Source organism: Cnephaeus nilssonii (genome assembly GCF_951640355.1).
Source record: "Cnephaeus nilssonii genome assembly, chromosome: 12".
In the NCBI taxonomy this organism is placed as follows: domain Eukaryota; kingdom Metazoa; phylum Chordata; class Mammalia; order Chiroptera; family Vespertilionidae; genus Cnephaeus; species Cnephaeus nilssonii.
In genome coordinates, this window is record NC_137083.1 from 68,835,406 (window position 1) to 68,855,802 (window position 20,397).

Below are 20,397 nucleotides of genomic sequence, written 5' to 3' on the forward strand. Positions count from 1 at the left end.
TCCTGGAGCCCTCCAGTGGTCCCTCTCCACTGGCCAACCTCCTGCGTCCCTCCCTGGCCCTGATGGTGCACTGGTGGGGTCCCTCGGCCTGGCCTGCCCCCTCTTGCAATCCAGGACCCCTCGGGGGATGTTGGAGAGCGAATTTCGGCCCAATCCCGCAGGCCAGGCCAAGGGACCCCACTGGTGCACTAATTCGTGCACTGGGCTTCTAGTATTATGTAATTATCTTAAGCAAATGTGTTATTCAAAAATAATAATTCCAAAAAAGTAATTATTTTTCACAAGTAAAAAATCTTTCTCTTTAGAGAATGTTTTGCCACCCTAAATAAAACCAGCCCAGGTAGATAGAAATTTAAACTTTTTTTTTTTAAAATAGTGTCTGCACAATTGTGTTGAAAATTCTGGTGAAGTTTAAACAGTACAGAGCACTAACCCTTTTTTGTATCTGTGAGTTAATAAAATAAACAGCTATTAACACCCTAGGAAGAGATGCCTTTCTTATGAATCTCTGAGGAGTCATTTATTTTATATCAAGAACCATTTTTTATTCTTTTGAGCACTATTGCTGGCAGACATTGATATAACTCTCTGGAGGCTCTTTCCAAGTCCACATTGTAGCTAAGTTGAAGGAATAGGGAGGTATATTGAACCTTTTTAATGCAAGATTGACATCTCAATAAATCAAGCCCATAAGGAAAAAGAATTAATAAAGAAAAAAATAGAGACTATCTAACAGAAGGACCACTAGTTAAAATCACTGTCTTTTTTAAATGATTTACTCTGTATTGTTCTTCTAATTATCTTGTAACATTTTTTTTAAACTTTTTGTCCCTTACTGGATAGAAGCCACCAACCATCGGTATGTGCATATTTTAAAAAATGAATACAAACCTATGAGTATGTGTATGAATATTACATATGCATACTCACAGAGACACATATAAACAAACAAATAAATCACCCTGTCTGTTTTCTTAGATAGAAAAGAGTCTTTAACTAAGAATCTATTGAATTCTGACCAAAGTTATTACCTCATAACGGCTCTTTCCTTAACTCAAGTAGTGGAGGTCAAGGAGTTTATGAGGTTCAGGCAGCAGCTTCCTCTCTGGCCCACACTGTGCAAGAAGCCAGTGGCATGTAGGGTACCGGCTAATAAACTGTGGTCACACCCTGCAGAGAGCGCCCTATTTGATAGTATCATGTATAACACACCACTGGTTTTAACTATACTACATCTTTTTTTAATGACCAATAAAATCTTGCAACAAAATTAAATTATCATAATTAGTAGCTATGGAGTTGGAGTTGCCAAGATATTTCCAAAAACGATCATTGAAAGCAGTGACACTCTTTTATCTTTAAATGCTGTTAACAAGACTGCCTAGCTTCCCATTGATGGCAGAACTACTCTCTCCGCTGGTTTAGACTAGAGTTAACGGTAACAATTGGTGGGTTCTTGGAGTACATGTTACAGAGTTCTCCTAGATACGCATTAGGAGTGTGGCACATTCTAGGTTTTGGAAAAGAAGAAAGTCTAAGAAAAAAGGGCAACAGCCATCCATGTCATCCTGTTCAAGCATGCACATGTTTTATTTAAGTATTCTCCAAAGGTCTACTTTTCCAGCATAATGCAGATAGTAGGCTACCCTTTAAAATAAAGACATATGAGTTTCAAACCAAATTGCCAAAAACAATGACCTTGGCTACTCCATATGGCACACAGAAATAATTACATTTCACTTACAATACAGATGCACTTAACACAGTCGTCAAGAGTCATTCACCACCAACACAGTATATTTTTAAATCACCTAAAACACCAAAAAGTTTCTTTTTCTTTTCCAAAAAGTCTAAACAAAGTAATAGTTTGGGATAAACGATAAGTTGAAAAGGAGGCAGAATTGTCAACTGAAATACTGATCTAACTGAACTGCATTTTTAAAATGTAATATTCAGAACATGAAAGTAGAACTTCTCATTGGGAATCAAAAGACCTAGGTATTCTCGATGGTGGTTTCTTTAGTCTACTTTTAAAAAGATTTTCAACAAATGTCGTCAAAGAAGTTTCACTATATATTTGCTCTAGAAGCATAAAGTGGCATGAGGCAGGTGTTAATATAATCGTTAGTATTCACACTCCAGGAAGGTTAGTAACTTTTTAAAAGACATTCTATAAATAAAGGCAATTCTTCCCGAGAGAGAGAAGAGTTTGTCTTCCTTTCACTCAGCAAATGCTTATTAAAATCTACCGTGTGCACAGCATTGTTCTAGAAGCAATTCTAGAAATGGGAAGCAAGAATCTCTGGCTTCACTCGAAAATAGTTGGATTAATTCCTTTTTATGATAAATTATGATAAGCATTTAAAAATCTCTACAGTAGAGGGATAATTATTAATTCGTTCCATGTATGGAAGCTAAACTTCATTCCTTACACTGGTGGTTTGAAATAAACAAAACTTGTCATTTGACATAAAACATTTTTACACTGTCTCGTGCAGACATGTCTGCTGATACATTTTAAAGGTGAAAAAGTATTGAGACTTTTTACTGAAATGTACATAGAGATCAACTTTGCATCATCAAACTCCTGTCCTCCTGATTTATTGGAGAAAATGACTCCTTGCCATATACAGGAACCTTTCTGAGATAAACTTGGGTTGCCTTTCCAGTGGCATAGAAAGCGTGCTTTCATCAAAAATGGTTACACAAAGCACTTCAGTTTATCTCTACATTTCAATTCACATGAGTTATTCTCAAAATTTATTCCAGATCTAAAGCAAAATAAATAATACATCAAGTGAGATTCTGGGATCATTGATCCTGTGGTAATAGTCCCAGCCAGCTCTTTGTATGAAACATACAGTAATATATCCAATAATTGGGCTTTTCCATGACAGCAAAGAGGTTAGAAATAATTCATGGATGTGAACTCCTTTTTCCTAATTTTTGACGAGAGGATTGTTGATGATAATCGACCTACAAGATGATTTGTTGGGGAATACAAAAGTAGGAAAGTCTATTGAACTACAAAACGTTAGTCCAGTTGATGACAATAAATCCAAAAGAAAGGTTAGCACAGGAACAAGAAATGCACTGTCATAGGGACACAGTGGATCAAAGAATATTACTGAGAAACATGTATGACACAAGAGGTTGGCATTAAAAAGTTATCTAAAACCTGGCCACGCTACACATTTTTCTATGAATGTGGCTCTTACAGAATTTATGAAAATCTGGAAAGTCTCACAACAAAAATCCCGATTCCTGATACAACAGGTGTATAATGAATTATTGCAGTTGTAACAGTATCTAGGTGCAAGGTAAAATGATAATACAGCACTATCTGCACACTTTAGATTTATTATTGAGCATCCCCATGAGAAATGCTGCAGTGCCAATAGGAGTTTATTTGCACAGCCCACCATGGGACATGAACATCCAACTTGTAGCAAGTGCACAGAAATTCCCCCTCTCTACATTTATAGTTTATCATGCCTATTCTGAAGACAACATAAGGAAACTGAGATCACTACTCCAAAGAATTCTAGCATGCATTATGATGGTTTCCTTCAGTTAATACAAATGCGTTGCGTGAATTTTTCAATATGCAATAAATCTTCATCATAGCCAATGTTCATGGTTTTAACAGGAAAAATTTTTATCAAAATGTTTTCCATATTTTTTTGTTTGTTTTGCATTCAACTGGAACATTAGGTTCAAAGATTTATTTTATTTTATTATAAAAGAGTTCTGGTCATAAGAAGCATCAATAGGCGGCATTTCATTGTGCTCATTCACAAAGCCAAAGGGCCACAGACTATTCCTCGGTACAACAGGTCAAACTCTAAAGAAATGCCATTTGGTGGTTTTATTTCCATCCTCTAGTTTGGAAGCTTTGTTTTTATGTCACTACCAACCTTCTTGCTTTGCCGTTTCCAGCTGCAAAATGTTTATCTTGTCTTCTTTCTTCCACATTGGAATTCTCTCCACAGCCAGGGCTCAAATTCCCCTAGACCTGATTCCAACTGTCTACAAAGCAGACACTCTGACAATGTTTCCTCCTGAGTACTCGGGAGATTCTGGCCTGTCATCTCCTTCGGGAGTGGTTACTGGAGGTGTTGGGATGCTTATTATTGCTGTAGTCACATAAGGTTGTTCACAGTTTAGTTTAACACATTCTTCCATTTTGGCATTTAAACTGGATCGGCTGATGAGGGAAGAAAATAGATTTAAGAAGGTAAGTTGTTTACTTAAAAATGTTTTTGCCTACAATAGACGTGTACATGATGTCAGGTTTATAAGTTACTTTTTAAATGTATAAGAATAATCACCATGATTTTAAAAAAGGAAGCACCAAAACCTTAACATACAAGGTGGGTGAAAGTAGGTCTACAGTTTTTCCCATGGAAAATAATACAATAATCTCTATATATAAAAGCCTAAGCAACCATTAGGACTGGTTGAACAAATGGTCAACAGGTTGCTATGATGTGCACTGAGCACCAGAGAGCAGATGCTCAATGCAGGAGCTGCCTCTCGTAGTTAGTGCACTCCCACAGCCAACCTCCCATGGTCCCTCCCCCTGGCCCACTGACCCTGATGGCCCCATTGGGATTGGGCAAGACGTCCCCAATTGGACCTGATCGCTGGCCAGGCCAAGGGACCCCACCCATGCACGAATTCATGCACTGGGCCTCTAGTTAATAAGTAATAATGTAAATAATAATGAAACTCTGTGTTTCACATACAACTACAAACCTATGTTTACCCCACTCTATATGTTAAAGTGAACATTAGTCAGGTCCTTAATCATAAATGAATGTGTAAAAACCAGCTAAATTCGATTCCATCAGTGTTTTTCAAACAAAATGTTATATAAAAATGTAAGAAACAGGATCAGGTAGGTTTTTGAAACACTGAATTGAGCAAAATAAAATAGTTTTCTTTAAGACTGAATCTCTGAGAGGTTTGATATACCATTATGAAAGGGATATATCCTGTAGATAAGCCTCAATTATTTGACCACAGCATCATTTCCCTATCTTGTCCCTTTGGGATATAGGGTGCCCTTAAAATTTTCAACTTAGTAACATAAAAATGTTAAGAACCCCCAAAAAGTTAGCCATTACTAATACTTAAAGGCTTTCCCAAGTGGTATTCTTGCATGAGTTTAATACTCTAAGTGGGGAGTGGGAAGGGGGAAAGGAGAAAGGAGGGCATACTTGGGAACTTCAAACTATTTTGTTTTCATGGAAAACTTAATTTAAATGTTTATGGCCTAAAAATTTCTTTCTAAGCACTTCTCCATTTTCTATGTTGGAGTGGTAGAATATCTTTTAGACAGAAATCTTTCATTGCTCCAACATTTAATATTCTGGTTCCAGAGATATCTGATTGATGTAAATCAACATAACCTGAATTCAGAATCTCATTCAGGTTTTCCACAAACATTACTGGATACCAACAAAGAAATGGCACTGAATTAATGGTTGTTACTCTAAAAAAAAAAAGCTACTTCATTTGAAGAACAAAGTAAAATTATTTGGGCCAAATTGATTTTTTTAATGACTTGTAAAAACAAGCAAATAAAGAGAAACAAAGGGAAAACACCAACAGAAAAATTTCACTTCAATTGTCCATAAACTTATAACCATTTTAGCATTGCACTTATCTTTCTTTGAATTGGATTGATTTTTGTGTTTATTGTGGCCAAAATACTTTTTTTGATCAAAGTTGTGTACTGATTCAAAAGATTTGTGTAGATATAGTTTCAGTTTTTACTGTCACAGTGACTGTTGATTTATTTACAGGTGCTGTTGAATACTTTTTAATCATATCGATGTCAGTTTCACTGGTCTCTTTCAGCAGTGTTAACTATCATTTCAAGCGATTTGTTTTTACCTATGGGGATCCTGGGGATATAAGTGTCTGTTCAAATAGGAAACAGCTGTGGAATTGAAGAGGTAGAAATACATTTGTGGTTGCCTGCCTTCCTTATCTTTTCTCTGTTCTTTTAATATCGCTACAACTACTCTATGACTCAAGGAATATTACAGTAGATCCATTTTCCTGCTTGTTACAGTCTAAGTCTTATCTCATTCTAAACCCTAGGAACTAGGATTTAGATGCCACACATGTAGCAACACAACTGCAGGTGGAGATGTGCTCTGGGGACCAGCACAGAGGTGTGTCCACACAGATTAATCTACCTGTTAGATAGCGGGTTTCTCTCCACGCATCTGATCTGAATGGTACTGAGTTCTTGCACACTGCCTCGATGGCTTCCTGATACGTTGGCACTTGGGATGCGGAAAGTTTTTTTGTGTCGTCGGGAACAGCAAGTGCCGGTGACTCCTTGTTGTGAGGAGAGAGAGGGACTATGACTTGAAGGACGATGAACAGTCGAAACCTCCATGCAACTTTCTTCAAACACTTGTTCATCCACAAACTCGTGATTCTGTTCCAGAGGTGGAAGAAAATGTGAAGAAAGACAGAAACACACTTTAACTTTTAAAAAACAAATGAATAGCTTTATTTTTGAAACTAAAACAATGTCCATGTACATGTAGACTATGCAATGGACAACTAGTACCATTTTTATAAAGATTAGAATATCAAAGCTACCTAATACTGGCATTTGTGGGAAAACAACATCTCTCTAGTTACACCTTGAGATTGACACATGAAGGCTGATGTGGTATCTATTTGTAGGCTAACTTTATCTTGAAATATCATTTATTTATTTAAACTGGAGATTATAAACTAAATAAAAAAACTTGAAAATGAATATAGATAACACCCATAAAAATGTGTAAATTCACATTGACTTATTTTTAAACAAATTGAAATTATAAAAAAGAGACTATTTTAATCCAAGTTAGATTGTCTGTTACATAAAAGCAAATATTTTCCACATGGAATTGAAAACATTTTTAAATTAGAAAATAAGGTACCGCCGAAACCGGTTTGGCTCAGTGGATAGAGCGTCGGCCTGCGGACTCAAGGGTCCCAGGTTCGATTCCGGTCAAGGGCATGTACCTTGGTTGCGGGCACATCCCCAGTAGGGGGTGTGCAAGAGGCAGCTGACCGATGTTTCTCTCTCATCGATGTTTCTAACTCTCTATCCCTCTCTCTTCCTCTCTGTAAAAAATCAATAAAATATATTAAAAAAATATATAAGGTACCCAGGACACTTCCCATTTCTTTAGATGTTCCTATAAAATTCATAGGGGAGAGAAATATATGACTTATTAGTTAAACAAATACAATATATTTATCTGCAAAATGTGTCACTTTATGTCTGACTCAGAAGGGGTTAGAACTGAACTTTCCAGGTCTCCTTTCTTATCTTTGTGATACATCACTAGGTGTGTTCAGAATCTCTACCTGTGTTTAGGGTTCTAGCCAAGAAGCAAATAGTGATGGAAATAATTTCATATTCTCCATCTTAGAGAAACACGGTGTAAAATTTGCTTTAAAGATATTTAAAGCGAAGCATTGTCTCCTAAAATGCTTATGGAAGACCTTTACCTCAGTCGTATAAAGGAAAATATTTTTGGTCTAAGCTACTAAAAAATGACTTCAATTACTATTTTTTCCTTTGTGTCCCTGGGAATAGTCTTATAATGAGAGACTTTGCACATGCAGAATTCCACTTAACTATCCCTCAGCCTAACCATTAGCAAAACAATTGAAGCAATTCACTGGCTAATAGGAAATAGATTGTTTTAGTTACTCATTTTGTCATTTCTTTGCTGAGACAAGCATTTTGAAGTAAACGAAATTTAACATTCTACAGTTGAAAGTCAAAGAAAAATATGTTTAGAGAAGATAGAGTTTTATGTTAACTATTAAATTTCTAGAAAAAATATAGTTCAATAAGCAACTGTTTTCTTCTCTGGCAATGCACATCTCACACACATAATGTAAGTTACAATGCACGAGGTTCCAATTTGTCTCCTCAGTGACTGGAAGTGAAGAAGTCATTCTGCCGCTGGTTTCCATATATTTTTATAGGCAGCTCAATTTAAACTGTATCGATTGGTATTTAATAATTTTTGATTTAAAAAGCCCTAAATGGTAAAACAGTAAAAAAATTAAAATGAAAGGAAAGGAAAAGATAGTCATAAATACATTCTCTTATTAATGTTACTATTTAAATGTCAAAGGTTTACATTAGGAAGTTATAGACCTGTCCATATTTTTATTTAAAATGCAGCCACAATCCTGTAATTTCCCTGTTTAAAGCCTCAAATAATTTTCCATTTGAGATGAAGATAAAACTTTTGCACGTGCCTCGAAAACCTAGCATGAGCTAGTCACTGCCTTTCTGTCTCCTCGTGTGCTATGCTACACTCTCTCCCTCCCACCACCCTCAAAGTCCTCCTAGAGTAAGGTGACCAGACATCCCACTTTTGGCGGGACAGTCCCGATTTTTAACAATTTGTCCCGCGTCCCGCGGCGTTTTAAAAAAGTCCTGATTTTTGGAAAGAATGCACGACAAGCTAGGGAACAGCGGTAGAACGGGAAGGGAATATACGGTTTTCGGTGACCATGTGGCCATTTAGCCAGGATATGAGTTTTATATTATTTTTGTTAATTTTATAATGTTAAACTTTAATAATAACAAATAATTGTTGAGAACTGATTATCGAGAACTGCTTATCAAAGTTCGCATTGTTGATCAGTTGTTAGAATTCGACCACCATTGTTTGGACTTAATGAACAATGGCATTTTTTGGGATTGGCATCGATGAAAACATTTTGTAACTGTCTCTCAGACGATACACATCGTACTGCGTGCTAGTAAGCTGGTTAAACAAGTGATGTCATTACAAATCAACTATTCAGATAATTTAGGTAAGTAATTTATTTATTTATTTCATATATACATAAATTTTCTTGAATTTAGCAGACAGTACTCGTATTATTTATATTTTATAGTGGCGGCAAAAAGTCTAGCGCTGGCCTTGAAAGTGACACTTACGACTTACGTTAAGGCAAGTTCATGACCTTTTAAACAACGACAGCAATCTACTAAAAAAAATTCACTCAAATGAGAAATATGCTAAAGAATAAAATAATACTATACATAATTTTTTATTTATTATATTTGTAAATTGTACTTACGTTGAAATTTAAAAAAATATATTACAATACTATTTTTGCGTTCTATGAAAATTTTTGTTGCTCCATATAGACCAAATTTTTAATGAAGAACCCCCCCCCCCCCCGCCCCCCGGCCCCCGGTCAATGGTGTCCCACTTTACCAATGTTAAAATCTGGTCACCTTATCCTAGAGCCATTTCTAGCCTGCCTCGGGTTACATCACCTTTTAGCCCCTTCACTTCTTTGCCTAACTAGCTCTCAGTCACCTGTGGGTCTGAACTCAGGTTCCTCCAGAAAGCCTTGTCTGATGCTGTACCCTCTGGCTCCATCCTCTTTGCCCCCTACACTGTGGCCCATTGTTGCTTTGCTGCTCACTGCCCTTCCCTAGGAATAGCTGTGGTTTGTCCCACACATACAGACTGATGGGTTAGAGACCACACCTGACTTCCCGGCATATCTTAGGTCTTGGCTCACTGTCTGGCACATGGTAGGCAAGTGAGATACATACTAGTATTTGTTGAATGACTATATAGGTAGATGAAAGTAAATGAATAAATGTATGGGCAATATATTGGAATTGAGAACACAAATATGCATCTCTGATGAGTGAGAAGACTTGATCCAAATATGGTGAAAGTTTCATTCTGCTCTGTGGTCACACACTGTGACGTCTTTTGACAAGACAGCTAGGGGAAGGATGACTTTGCTAAAGAGGAGGTCCAACTGGGAGCCTATAAATGGCCAAATGCACATTCAATCTGCAGCCAAAGGGTCACCACACTGATTAAACACCATTTTTTTCTTATGAGAACAAATAATTTTACTATCTGTGTTCATTATACCTGTGAATTACAGAGATGCTTACTAGTATATTGCCCTGGACGGTTTGGCTTAGTGGATAGAGCCTCAGCCTGCGGACTGAAGGGTTCCAAGTTTGATTCCAGTGAAGGGCACATGCCCGGGTTGAAGGCTAGATCCACAGTAGGGGGCATAGGCAGCTGATCAATGGTTCTCTCTCGTCATTGATGTTTCTATCTCTCTCTCCCTTCTTTTCTGCAATCAATAAAAATATATTTAAAAAAAGAAGAAATGCTTATATTTAGTCATTCTCTATTTTGTATTATTGCTATTAATATTCCCTTCATCCAGATGTCAGGAACACTTGAACTTCATTATTTTTTCCTATTTAATTAGCATTTTTAAAATCAGGGTAAATTACATTTTAAAAAATATGTTTTTATTGATTTCAGAGAGAGGAAGGGAGAGGGATAAAAAGGTAGAAACATTGATGAGAGAGAAACATCATTGATTGGCTGTCTCCTGCATGCCCCCTACCAGGGATCGAACTCAAATCCTGGCCATGTACCCTGACCAGGAATCGAACTGGTGGCCTCCTGGTGCATGGGACAATGTTCAACCACTGAGCAACCCCAGCCGGGCAGGGTAAATGATATTTTATAGGACTTGCAGTTGGCTATTGGAAAACAACTTTCCATCTGCATTAAACTAGTATTTTAGACTAGAGTGAGGATAGCCACTAAGTTTAACAACATTTTAATAAGTCTCTCAAACACTTTCCAAATGGAAATGTCACAACAGTCTTTCAAAGTAATTTTGTGTTTTGTTTTCTTTCGTTTTTGTCCTTTATTCTATTTTCCAGTGATGCGGGCAGGGAAATCCTTCCTAGGAGGACCGAGTATTCACAAAGCAAATGGGAGTACTGTGAGGACCAGGGCGGGCAGGGATGCCGGTTCCTTACCGTGGTCTTTTCCAAGCAGTGAAGCAGGTGGTGGTGCTGGCTTTCAAAGCTAGATCCGTATTTGCTGACAAAGGCCTGCTCATCCTCAGAGGACTGTGAACACAGAGAAGACAGTCTTTTCTATCTTATTTGCAAACAATGAGAACCTCAACTGCATAATCTTGAGATTAAATGTCAGCATTTTATTATTATTTATTTTAGATAGAAAGGCACAGCCTGGCAGTTGCTTTTAAGTCTGAGAATCATTATTTACATTTTTTTTTTTTTTTTCAAATTAGCAGTCTGGTTTTTTAGGCTTGCCTCCCTGAACAGAAAATTTAAATCTCTTCTACTCTTTCAACTACCACTTACCTTTGAAAACCTGAGAGCCATTATTTTTGGTTAGTAAAATTTAATCTAATACTTAGATAATCCTGGAAATGGCATTATGATCACCTAAATAAAAGCTATTTTGTAAGTAACAATTACTGGAATCCTAAATATTGAAGTAAAGTTTTGAGCTAAAAGTGGTTTCTCAAATTGTATTTCATACTGTGTGATATTTATGACACTACATGGTGTTCTCTCTCCATTAAAAAAATAAAAGGAGACATCATGCCATCCCCTACTCCCACTCATATGAACTTTAAGGAACATAAGTAATTTTTAAATAAAACATAATTAGGTATTTGAGTCATTGAGCATTTTTTACCTTTTCCCATGTAAAAGGGGTTCTAAACCCAACTCCGAAGTGGTGGGGGTTATCCCCAACGCCATCAAGCAGTGAAGTGGCCTGTACACTAGTGGTGTCCTACAATTCAGCTCAATTTGGTCACTGTCTACCTGGAAACAGCATCATATTACACAGGTTGAAGGCTCAGTCTTGCAAGACTGTCCTTCATGCTCCTCTCCCCACCTTAGATTCCAATTGCAAACTTAAATTATCACCTGGCCTTCTGACCATCTGGCTATAGGTTAGAGGTTCCGGTGACCTCTCCTTGAACTTTAGATGCCAATTGCAAGTGGGACAGTTTACCTGTGCTTCTGACCAACTGACTATAAATCAGAGATACCCACAGTCTGCTCCTTGAGTTTGATTAGTTTGCTAGAGCGGCTCACAAAACTCAAAGAAACATTTTACTTACTAGATTAATGGTTTATTATAAAAGCATATAATGTGACTCAGGGACAGCCAAGTGGAAGAGATGCATAAGGCAAGGTATGTGAAAAGGGCGAGGGCATCTGGGCTCTCTGAGTGTGCCACTCTCTCAGATTGCGAGCATAAATAGCTAGCTATTAATAAAGGAAGGGAGCAAAGGGAATCAGACATTAAGAAGCTTAATCAACTAGGAAGCTGAATCAGACATCATGCCTAATAAACCAGGTAGCTGAATTGGACAATAAGCCTAATGAAGTCTGGAAGTGACAGCTTCAGGCATGCAGGGGATCACGGCATTACCCCACCAATGGGATTACCACCTCTCCCTTTCCTGTGTTGGGTGGAAGGATTAGCTTTCCTCAGGGTACAACCAGCCCACTTGTCCAGACTGAGGGGTGGGGGAAGTAATTGAACAACAAAGGGGAAATTCCTCTGCTGGGCACATGCTCAGTAGAAGCCAAGATGGTGCAGGGGGAGGTCATTCCACTATGAGGCATGCACAGTAAAAACGAAGATGGTGGCCATAAGGGGCAGAACCTCGCCTGGGAAAATAATCCAGTTGGATGAGGGACACAGAACCCCAGAAGATTTAAGAAATGGTTTGGTTAGGAGGAGGACCCAGCACAACCTGGCAAAGAATTGGGAAATTGATTGGTTATTTTGAAAGAGTGCTTGGTTCTTCCCAAGCCTGAGATAATATAATCCAAGCTTTAAAAAGTCAAGCTTTCTCTCAACTCCTGCCTCGTAACACACATTTGTGGGTTCATGTGCTCACATTTTCTCTCTTCATAGCAGCCATGTGGGCTAGCAGCTGCCTGAGGCCCATCAGCCAGGTGAGCTCCAAGTGAGGGCTCCAAGCGGGGGCTCCAACTGCAAGCCCAGATACAGTACTGCAGCACCAGCTGTAGCACAGCAGGGAATAGAGGCTACTATCTGGACAGGGCCAAAAGCTAAGCTGGAGTAAGCTCTGACATGGACTGAACCATTGGTGCAGACTTTTGGGATGGTGGCCTTTCTTCTGGGCTTGATGAAAACAAGGCTGGACTTTTTCCACAGCGGGATGAACAAAAAGGAGACACCGGGAACCTCAGGCAGCCTTCTATTTCTATTCCAATAAATCTTACCACTACATCTTAGCCTCCCATATGTGGGTCCTTGAAAATGCCTTTCTTGCCACTCCATAAAAGAACCCCATTTCCACTGGCAACGAAATCTCCAACTGTTACCTAACCAGGAAGCTCTCCAAACTCCCTTCTTTTGAGTTTTTATGGAGACTTCATTACTTAGATACGACTGAGTAAATAAATCATTAGCCTTTGGTGATTGAACTCAATCTCCAACCCTTTTCCATTCCCAGGAGGTTGGAGGGTGGGTCTGAAAGTTCTAACCCTCCAATCACTTGGTTCCCCTGGTACTCAGCCACCAACCTTAGGTGAGGTCCTGAAGTCACCTCATTATCATAACAAAAGACATCTTTTTAATTCTCCTCTCTTAGGAAATTCCAGAAATTTAGGAGCTCAGTGACAGAAGCAGGAAGAAGACCAAATATATATTTCTTATTAGAAATCACAACATCGTATGTGGTTACATCCGAGTGTGTAAAAATCTTGCCCAACGCAAATGAGAATCATGATTCACTGGCAATATTTTATAGCCCAGTTTCTAATCTGCTACCATCAATAAGACTGTAGGGAGAGGTTATTTAAAAAATGACACTTGTTTTGGTAGCCATTTTCATAATTACCCACAATAAAATTGTATGCTTAAGTAGAAATAAATCAATATTACATCAACAAATTGAGCATTAAAAAAAGTGAGTTGCTTGACGGTACCTGCAGTTGATTACTGAGCAAACCATTCCGTTTACTTTGCATGTAAGCATTTGCACTTCCGCTTTTGGCTGCCCGTATCCTGGCGAGTCTGGCTTTCTATAGGAGAAGGAAAATGAATGTCCTGTTAATACTCAACGAATTGTTTTCTTAAAAACAGTGCATATACTCTTGTATAATTCCAATGTCAGCATACATATGTTTAAAAACATGCCAGCTTTTTGTAATTACTGACAATTAAATTTTCATCAGATTGAAGCAGGTTAAGAAACTAGGAACATTCCCTGGAAAGTGGAGTGAGGAAACTGAGACAAATGGCTGAACAAACACACAAATGGCTGAACAAACTGCCAGAATGGCTCAGCAATAAATCATAAGACCCTATCTCCCTAACGAAAGATGCCTAAGAGCAGATGGTTTAAATCACTACAGTCAGGGAAGTAGATAACAAAACCAATTAGAGCCAGACTAATCCAAGATAAAGGCAAAACTAACTAGAAAATGACCCCAGACTCCATTATACACTCATTTTAATACATCAGCATATTAAACAACACAAGCAGAAATCCAATGAGTATTCTGTTGAGATCCTCCCCTGGGACCTCCTCTAAAATTCTGGCCTATAGAAAATAGATAAAACACTCAGGACAAAGGATGCCAGCACATGCTTCTTTGAGTGCATCCATGTCCCCTTTCCTCAGGCGTGTATTTGTTTCTTCTACCCTAAGCTTTAAGGGTACCAACAAGACCTGCACCCAGGGGAGCAATGGGCAGTGGCAGCTCATCCTGGTCTTATCCCCAATCCTATCTCCAGGGGTCCTTCCTTTGCCTCGCTGTCCCAAATGTTAATAAATTTACTGTCACTTTCACCTGGACTTGTGTCTTGAAATTTTTCTCAAATGAGTCAGAGCCTGTAGGTTGCTTGATCTGTGAAAGGTCTTTGACCTGTGAAAGGTCCAGGGCCAGCACCCAGGGCGGAAGCCATCTGGTTACAATATGAGTGCTTTATTTTAGTTAACATATCGGCAAGATCAATTAACTACTTTGGAACTGGGTTATGCATTTTAAAGATTGTAATTAAGTCTTTACAGTAAGATCAAGTTATTTCATTATTGTTTCTGTCAATAGTGTTAAGAGAAAAAAATAGCTAGCTATATTACTTATATTTTCACTTTTATCCCAATCTGAGTAACTTAATGAAATAAAGACCCAGCAAACCAGCTGCCAACTTTTTATTTAAATTAATGTCCTTTTAAAAATTAGTAATTAAGTTTCAGAAACCAATTGCCTTTTTTCCTTTCTTCCTCCCTCTATCCCTTGAAAACAAAACAAAACAAAATTTAGTTAACATCTGTGCCTTCAAATAGAAACTTTTGTGGGGTTTTTTTGCAATTAGTTTGCTAAATTGTCCAGTGTAGAACCCATGCTGAATAATAGGGGCTTCTAAGAAAAATCCCTAAATTTTTGCACTAAATTTTTTGTGTCACAGGTCCACACAAAAACATGCTCACCTAATTTCTATTTCACCTTTAAATTTGTTGAAATAAACATAGTGCTCCTTGCTGGAGAGACTAACATTATTATTTTTAATTTTAAAAGCATTTATGTATAGAGAATGTTCTTCAATTTAGAGGGTTTTGGGTGGTCAGTTGAATTGCTCACATTGACAGAGAGATCACCAAAGTGATATTTTTGAGCAAACTGACTGTGTAGCCAGATTTCCAATATTTCATTCTCCTTTAGAACTGCTGTTGTGTATCTGCTCCAACTGTCCTGGAGAGCAATCTTCTGGTGACCACTCTACTTATATGACATGTATCTAGCACGGGTGTGTAAGGAAGCAACTGGGATAACTTGGCTAAAAACATTTTTGTAAAATTATCCTATAAAGACTCCCTTTTTCTCCTTTCTACACCTACCCCCCCCCCCCCCCCATATCACCTTTGGTTTCTAGCCCTGGAATATTCTTTTTAATAACAATTAAAAATGATCTAGATTTTAAAAATGGAAAATTAATATATACATGTGATAAAACTTTAATACTACAAACATGCAGGAAAAAAGTCAGTCTCTCTGGACCCTGGAGCTACCTTACTCCTATGCTTCAGAGTCAACCACTCACAATATTTCTACAGCATCTTGCCAGAGGTTTTCTAGGTATATGAAAGCAAATATAAGTACATGCACGTGTGTATACATGTATATTTTACTCAGTTGGGAGAATACATTTCACACTTTTACACTCAGCTCTTTTCATTTAATACAGCTTGGAATTCCTTCCATATCTACATGTGTAGATCCACCCCATTTGCTTATGGATGTATAATATACCACTGTATGAATGAAGCATCCTTTATTTGAGCTTATCTGCAAGACAAATTTCTAGAAGCAGAAGTATTCCTGGACTAAAGTGTGTGTGTGTGTGTGTGTGTGTGTGTGTGTGTGTGTGTGTGTATGTGTGGGTGTGTTTTACTAAACTTTTTCCAAAGTTGTAGTACCAAGATGGCCCTTCACCACAGCATTTAAAAGTAACACTGAAATGTCTGAAGCTCTCAAAATAGCATTAAGATAACATATAGCTTCAACTTGACTCCCTTTCTCTTCCTCCATGAATTTCTTCTTGTGTGCCAATTCCAGGTTAAAATAAAACTTTGTAGAAAGATCACATTTATAAGTGATGGGAAAAATAGACAAATTTTTCTCTTAGCTGATGGTATAATATTTACTTAAAATACTGAGACAATACTATACAATGAAGTTGGAAGTTATAAATGTTTAACTTCAAGGCCATGCTGCTCAGCCAGGACTTCAGGCCAAACTCAATAAAACAATGGCAAGTGTCAAGCACACCTGGAAATGACTTACTAGTAGAATTGATGGTAGAAATTCAGAAATAAGTAAGTTAAATACACATTTCACTTTCAGAAAGGGGTTATTGTTAAATTTCAGTCCCTAAGTCTCATTGGTCCCCTGGAACAGTCAATGCCTTTTTTTGTTTCTCTTCCTCGCTCTTCCCCTTCCTTCCTCCTTCCCTCCCTCCCCCTTTCCATCATCCCTTTCCTCCCTTCCTATGAGAATAAACAAGTCATCTTTTTTTGTCAAAGAACAGTTTAGATAGCCGCCATTTTGGACTGTGTGACTTGGCAGCTGCCAGGTTGGCCACATGACTTGCAGCTCCCCTGGGGGCTGCCACCTTGAAACAGCAAAGGCCAACCCCTCCCTTTGAATTAGCCAATCGTGAAAGACTGTGTGCCTGAGCTCCAATCAAGAGCAAAGCACAGATCACGTGCATAAGGGATTATAAATCTGAGCAGACCGCCTGCTCGGTGTGCGTGCGCTTCCAGACCATGTGTGCGCACCCTTCTACGTAGAAGTAAAGATGTTTGCCTTGCTGCCTGGCTCCGGAGTATGTTTTGTGTTCTACCAGGACCCCTGACTTGTGGGGCTCACCTTATTTCTAACACTTCCTTCCTGCCTTCATTTCTTCCTTTCTTTGTTTCTTCCTTTCTTTGTTCCTTCCTTTCTTCATTGCTTCCTTCTCCTCTCTCCCTCTCTCTTTCTGCAACTCCTGATGGTAACTAATTTTATATCATAGTTACTCTATCATAGTTACTAGTCTTGTCTATGCCATTCCATCTGCATTTAGCAGCAGTATTAGGGCACAGTATATCTTTCATAAAGGAGACATAGAAATTAACCAAAAATAGTGTCCAGCAAAGGAAAATGAAACATCTTTCTCATGGAAAGCATGCACATGGTGGCAACCACTACCATAGAAGTAGTTCTAAAGCTTAGGAAAAAAGAAGCAGTTATGTTAGAGACAGAATAACCATTTTGCTAAGTCATGTGCTGTGTTAGAAAACACACACACTTCTCATCTCAATTTCAATGACGAATTATCTTTCATCTTGGGTTAATTGGCTTAATTGTTCTTGTAGAGCACCGCACCAAATGTCTCTTGAATGCTAGCCCCTTGATGACCTGTGATTATATCTTTGTTTCCAGTAGGTAATTGAGAGAAATTCCTTTACAAAGATATTTTAGAAAATCACTTTACTTCTGTTCCACTCATTATGACAATCTTGGCAACTCTGGCTGAATAATTGGGAGGTTAAAAGAGCGCCGTTCACTAGTAAGAGGAAATGTACTCCTCCCAGCCCGCTACCCGCAGCCCTGTAGGAAATACAACTTCTTTGCATGGTCAAGTACTAGCAACTATTATGGAAGTTAGAGCAAGATTTCAGTAAATATTAAGCCTATATGAAAAATAGGAGGCTCCCAAATTTTAATTAAAAATAAGGCTCATACTGTCAGTATAAAAAATAGCTTTGCAGTTATTTTCAAATTCCTAATCTGCCTTGAGAAATATTGATGGTGCTGGAAAAAAAATTGTTTGTCTCATAAGCACATTTTTCCTATGCATCCCAATTTTTCATAACTTTATTTTTTTCTTAATTCCTTAAATTTGGGGGTTTCTCAAAGTGAATTCCATAAAACTAGTACATGTTATAGGTAAAACTGATGGGTTTAAAAGCAAAATGATTCTGTGGTCAAGAAAGTGTTGGAGCCCTAGCCGGTTTGGCTCAATGGATAAAGTGTCGGTCTGCAGACTGAAGGGTCCTAGGTTTGATTCCAGTTAAGGTTTCAGGATTGATCCTCAGAAAGGAGTGTGCAGGAGGCAGCCAATCAATAATTCCCTGTCATCATTGATGTTTCTGTCTCTCTCTCCCTCCCCCTTCCTCTCTGAAATAAATTAATATGTGTGTATAAAGAAAGTTTGGGAAATGCTAAGAGGTTAAGTAGGTTTCTTTGAAGTTGGATTTCTCGCAAAAGATCACATTGTGAAGTAGAGAGGGGAGTACAGTATGAAATTTTTCTCCAACTAATTTGACATGGAATCCTTCATTGTGGAGCATTCAGAGGCTAGTGTGCAAGGGTTTTTGGCAAGTTGGTTGTTTTTCAATTGCACCAAATGACATTATGTAAACTTCACCATGCATTTTCTGGAGCAGTGGCTGGAATGCCAGTCAGAGAAAGATGTACAAGCCCCAGACCCTTGAGACAGTGACTTTCTTAAATGGGTTCTATCTTCTAAATGAGGTATGATGTACATTGAGAGACATTATATTAGATCCTCTTCTTACCAAATCACAAAGTGTTTTCAATACTTTTAAAATACAAAGGTATCCTAGGCAGACTTGTGAGATAGAGAAGGCTTTATCCCTTGTAATCTGAGGCACTTCCTTACTTCTCAAATAGAGACCGCATACTTCCTGTGCCTTTTATCTGGGAAATTTTACTTATACTTGTAGCTTTCATTTAAGGTTTAGTGAAATGCCTCATATGCAGATAACATATTAAGCTTTAGTAACATGCCTTACGTGGAGATAGCATATTAAGCTTTATGAGCTTTTAAAAATTTAATTTAAGGAGTTTACTGAAATCTTCCCATTTGATAAGGAAAATCACTCCCCTAGAAATGAGACAAGTTAGTGCCAAATAAGAATAAAAGAAAGAGGAAGTAAGTCAGTGGGAGAAAGTGCAGGTTCCCAGCTCTAAAGCTTGTTAATCTTGGAGATGGCAAGGCTGGGCTGGGATTTAGGTCATAGAAGGGACACTGGAAGGCTCAGAGGAAAGGTCAGTGGAATGGGAGAGCAACAAAAAGACTGAATGTAGGAAGAGGGTAGACCGAAACAGGATGTAGGCAGTTATCAGAGACAAATTGTGCTTCCCAATATGATTTTTAATTGGTCCTAGTAATGTCCACCCTACTGTAGGAATGGAGGATGTGTCAAGGCCAACAAGACCTCACTGTTCATTTTTCAGTCATTACACAAATATTAAGTACCTATTTTATGTTGGGCAGTGCACTCAGTACAATGGAGAAGAGGGAGAATAGAATGTAATACATGATAATAGAGTGTGCATGATATTGTAGTAGAAGAGAAGAAGCAACTAATGATGTCCATACCATTCAGAAAAATCTTCATAGAACGGGTGATAGTTGAAGTAAGTCTTGAACCCTGAGTATGAGTTTACCAGGTGGACACATTAAGTAGTGTTGGGATGGAATGGAGAATTAAGAAAAGAGGTAAGTAACTCAATAAGAATTAAATGTAGAGTGGATATTGAGAAGTATGTAATCTATAGATTCTTACATGTGTTGGTAATAGATTATTAAACTGCACAAAACACAACACAAGAAAAATAATAAAATTAGGTTATCTGCAGGGATTTGAAGTAGGGACTAAGGATATTTATTAATAGTGGAAAATTTAAAAGAGATCATTTTCATATTCCAGCAAAGAGTTATTTCTTGCCTTTTAAATATTCTAGAAAATTTTATATATATATATATATATATATATATATATATATATATATATATATATGTGTGTGTGTGTGTGTGTGTGTGTGTGTGTGTGTTTTTAATTTGGACATTGCTGAATGTATAGGCAATGGGTCTCAAAGTGTGGTCCCCAGATCAGTAGTATCAGTATCACCTGGGAACTTGTTGTAAATGCAAATTTTCAGGCTGTACTCCAAAACTACTAAATCAGATG

General features: G+C 37.9%; 1 protein-coding gene across 1 annotated transcript in view; it reads right to left on the reverse strand.

The window, feature by feature from the left end:
* Positions 1–4,029: 4,029 nt before the first annotated feature.
* Positions 4,030–20,397, reverse strand: part of KCND2 (potassium voltage-gated channel subfamily D member 2) — a gene marked incomplete at both ends in the record, with an annotated part of 537,232 nt that continues 520,864 nt past the window's right edge. Inside the window, 4 exons of the mRNA XM_079786391.1 lie at positions 4,030–4,207; positions 6,210–6,457; positions 10,868–10,960; positions 13,838–13,933. Coding sequence (XP_079642517.1) covers positions 4,030–4,207; positions 6,210–6,457; positions 10,868–10,960; positions 13,838–13,933 — 615 coding nt within the window. The remainder of the gene's footprint in view (positions 4,208–6,209; positions 6,458–10,867; positions 10,961–13,837; positions 13,934–20,397) is intronic.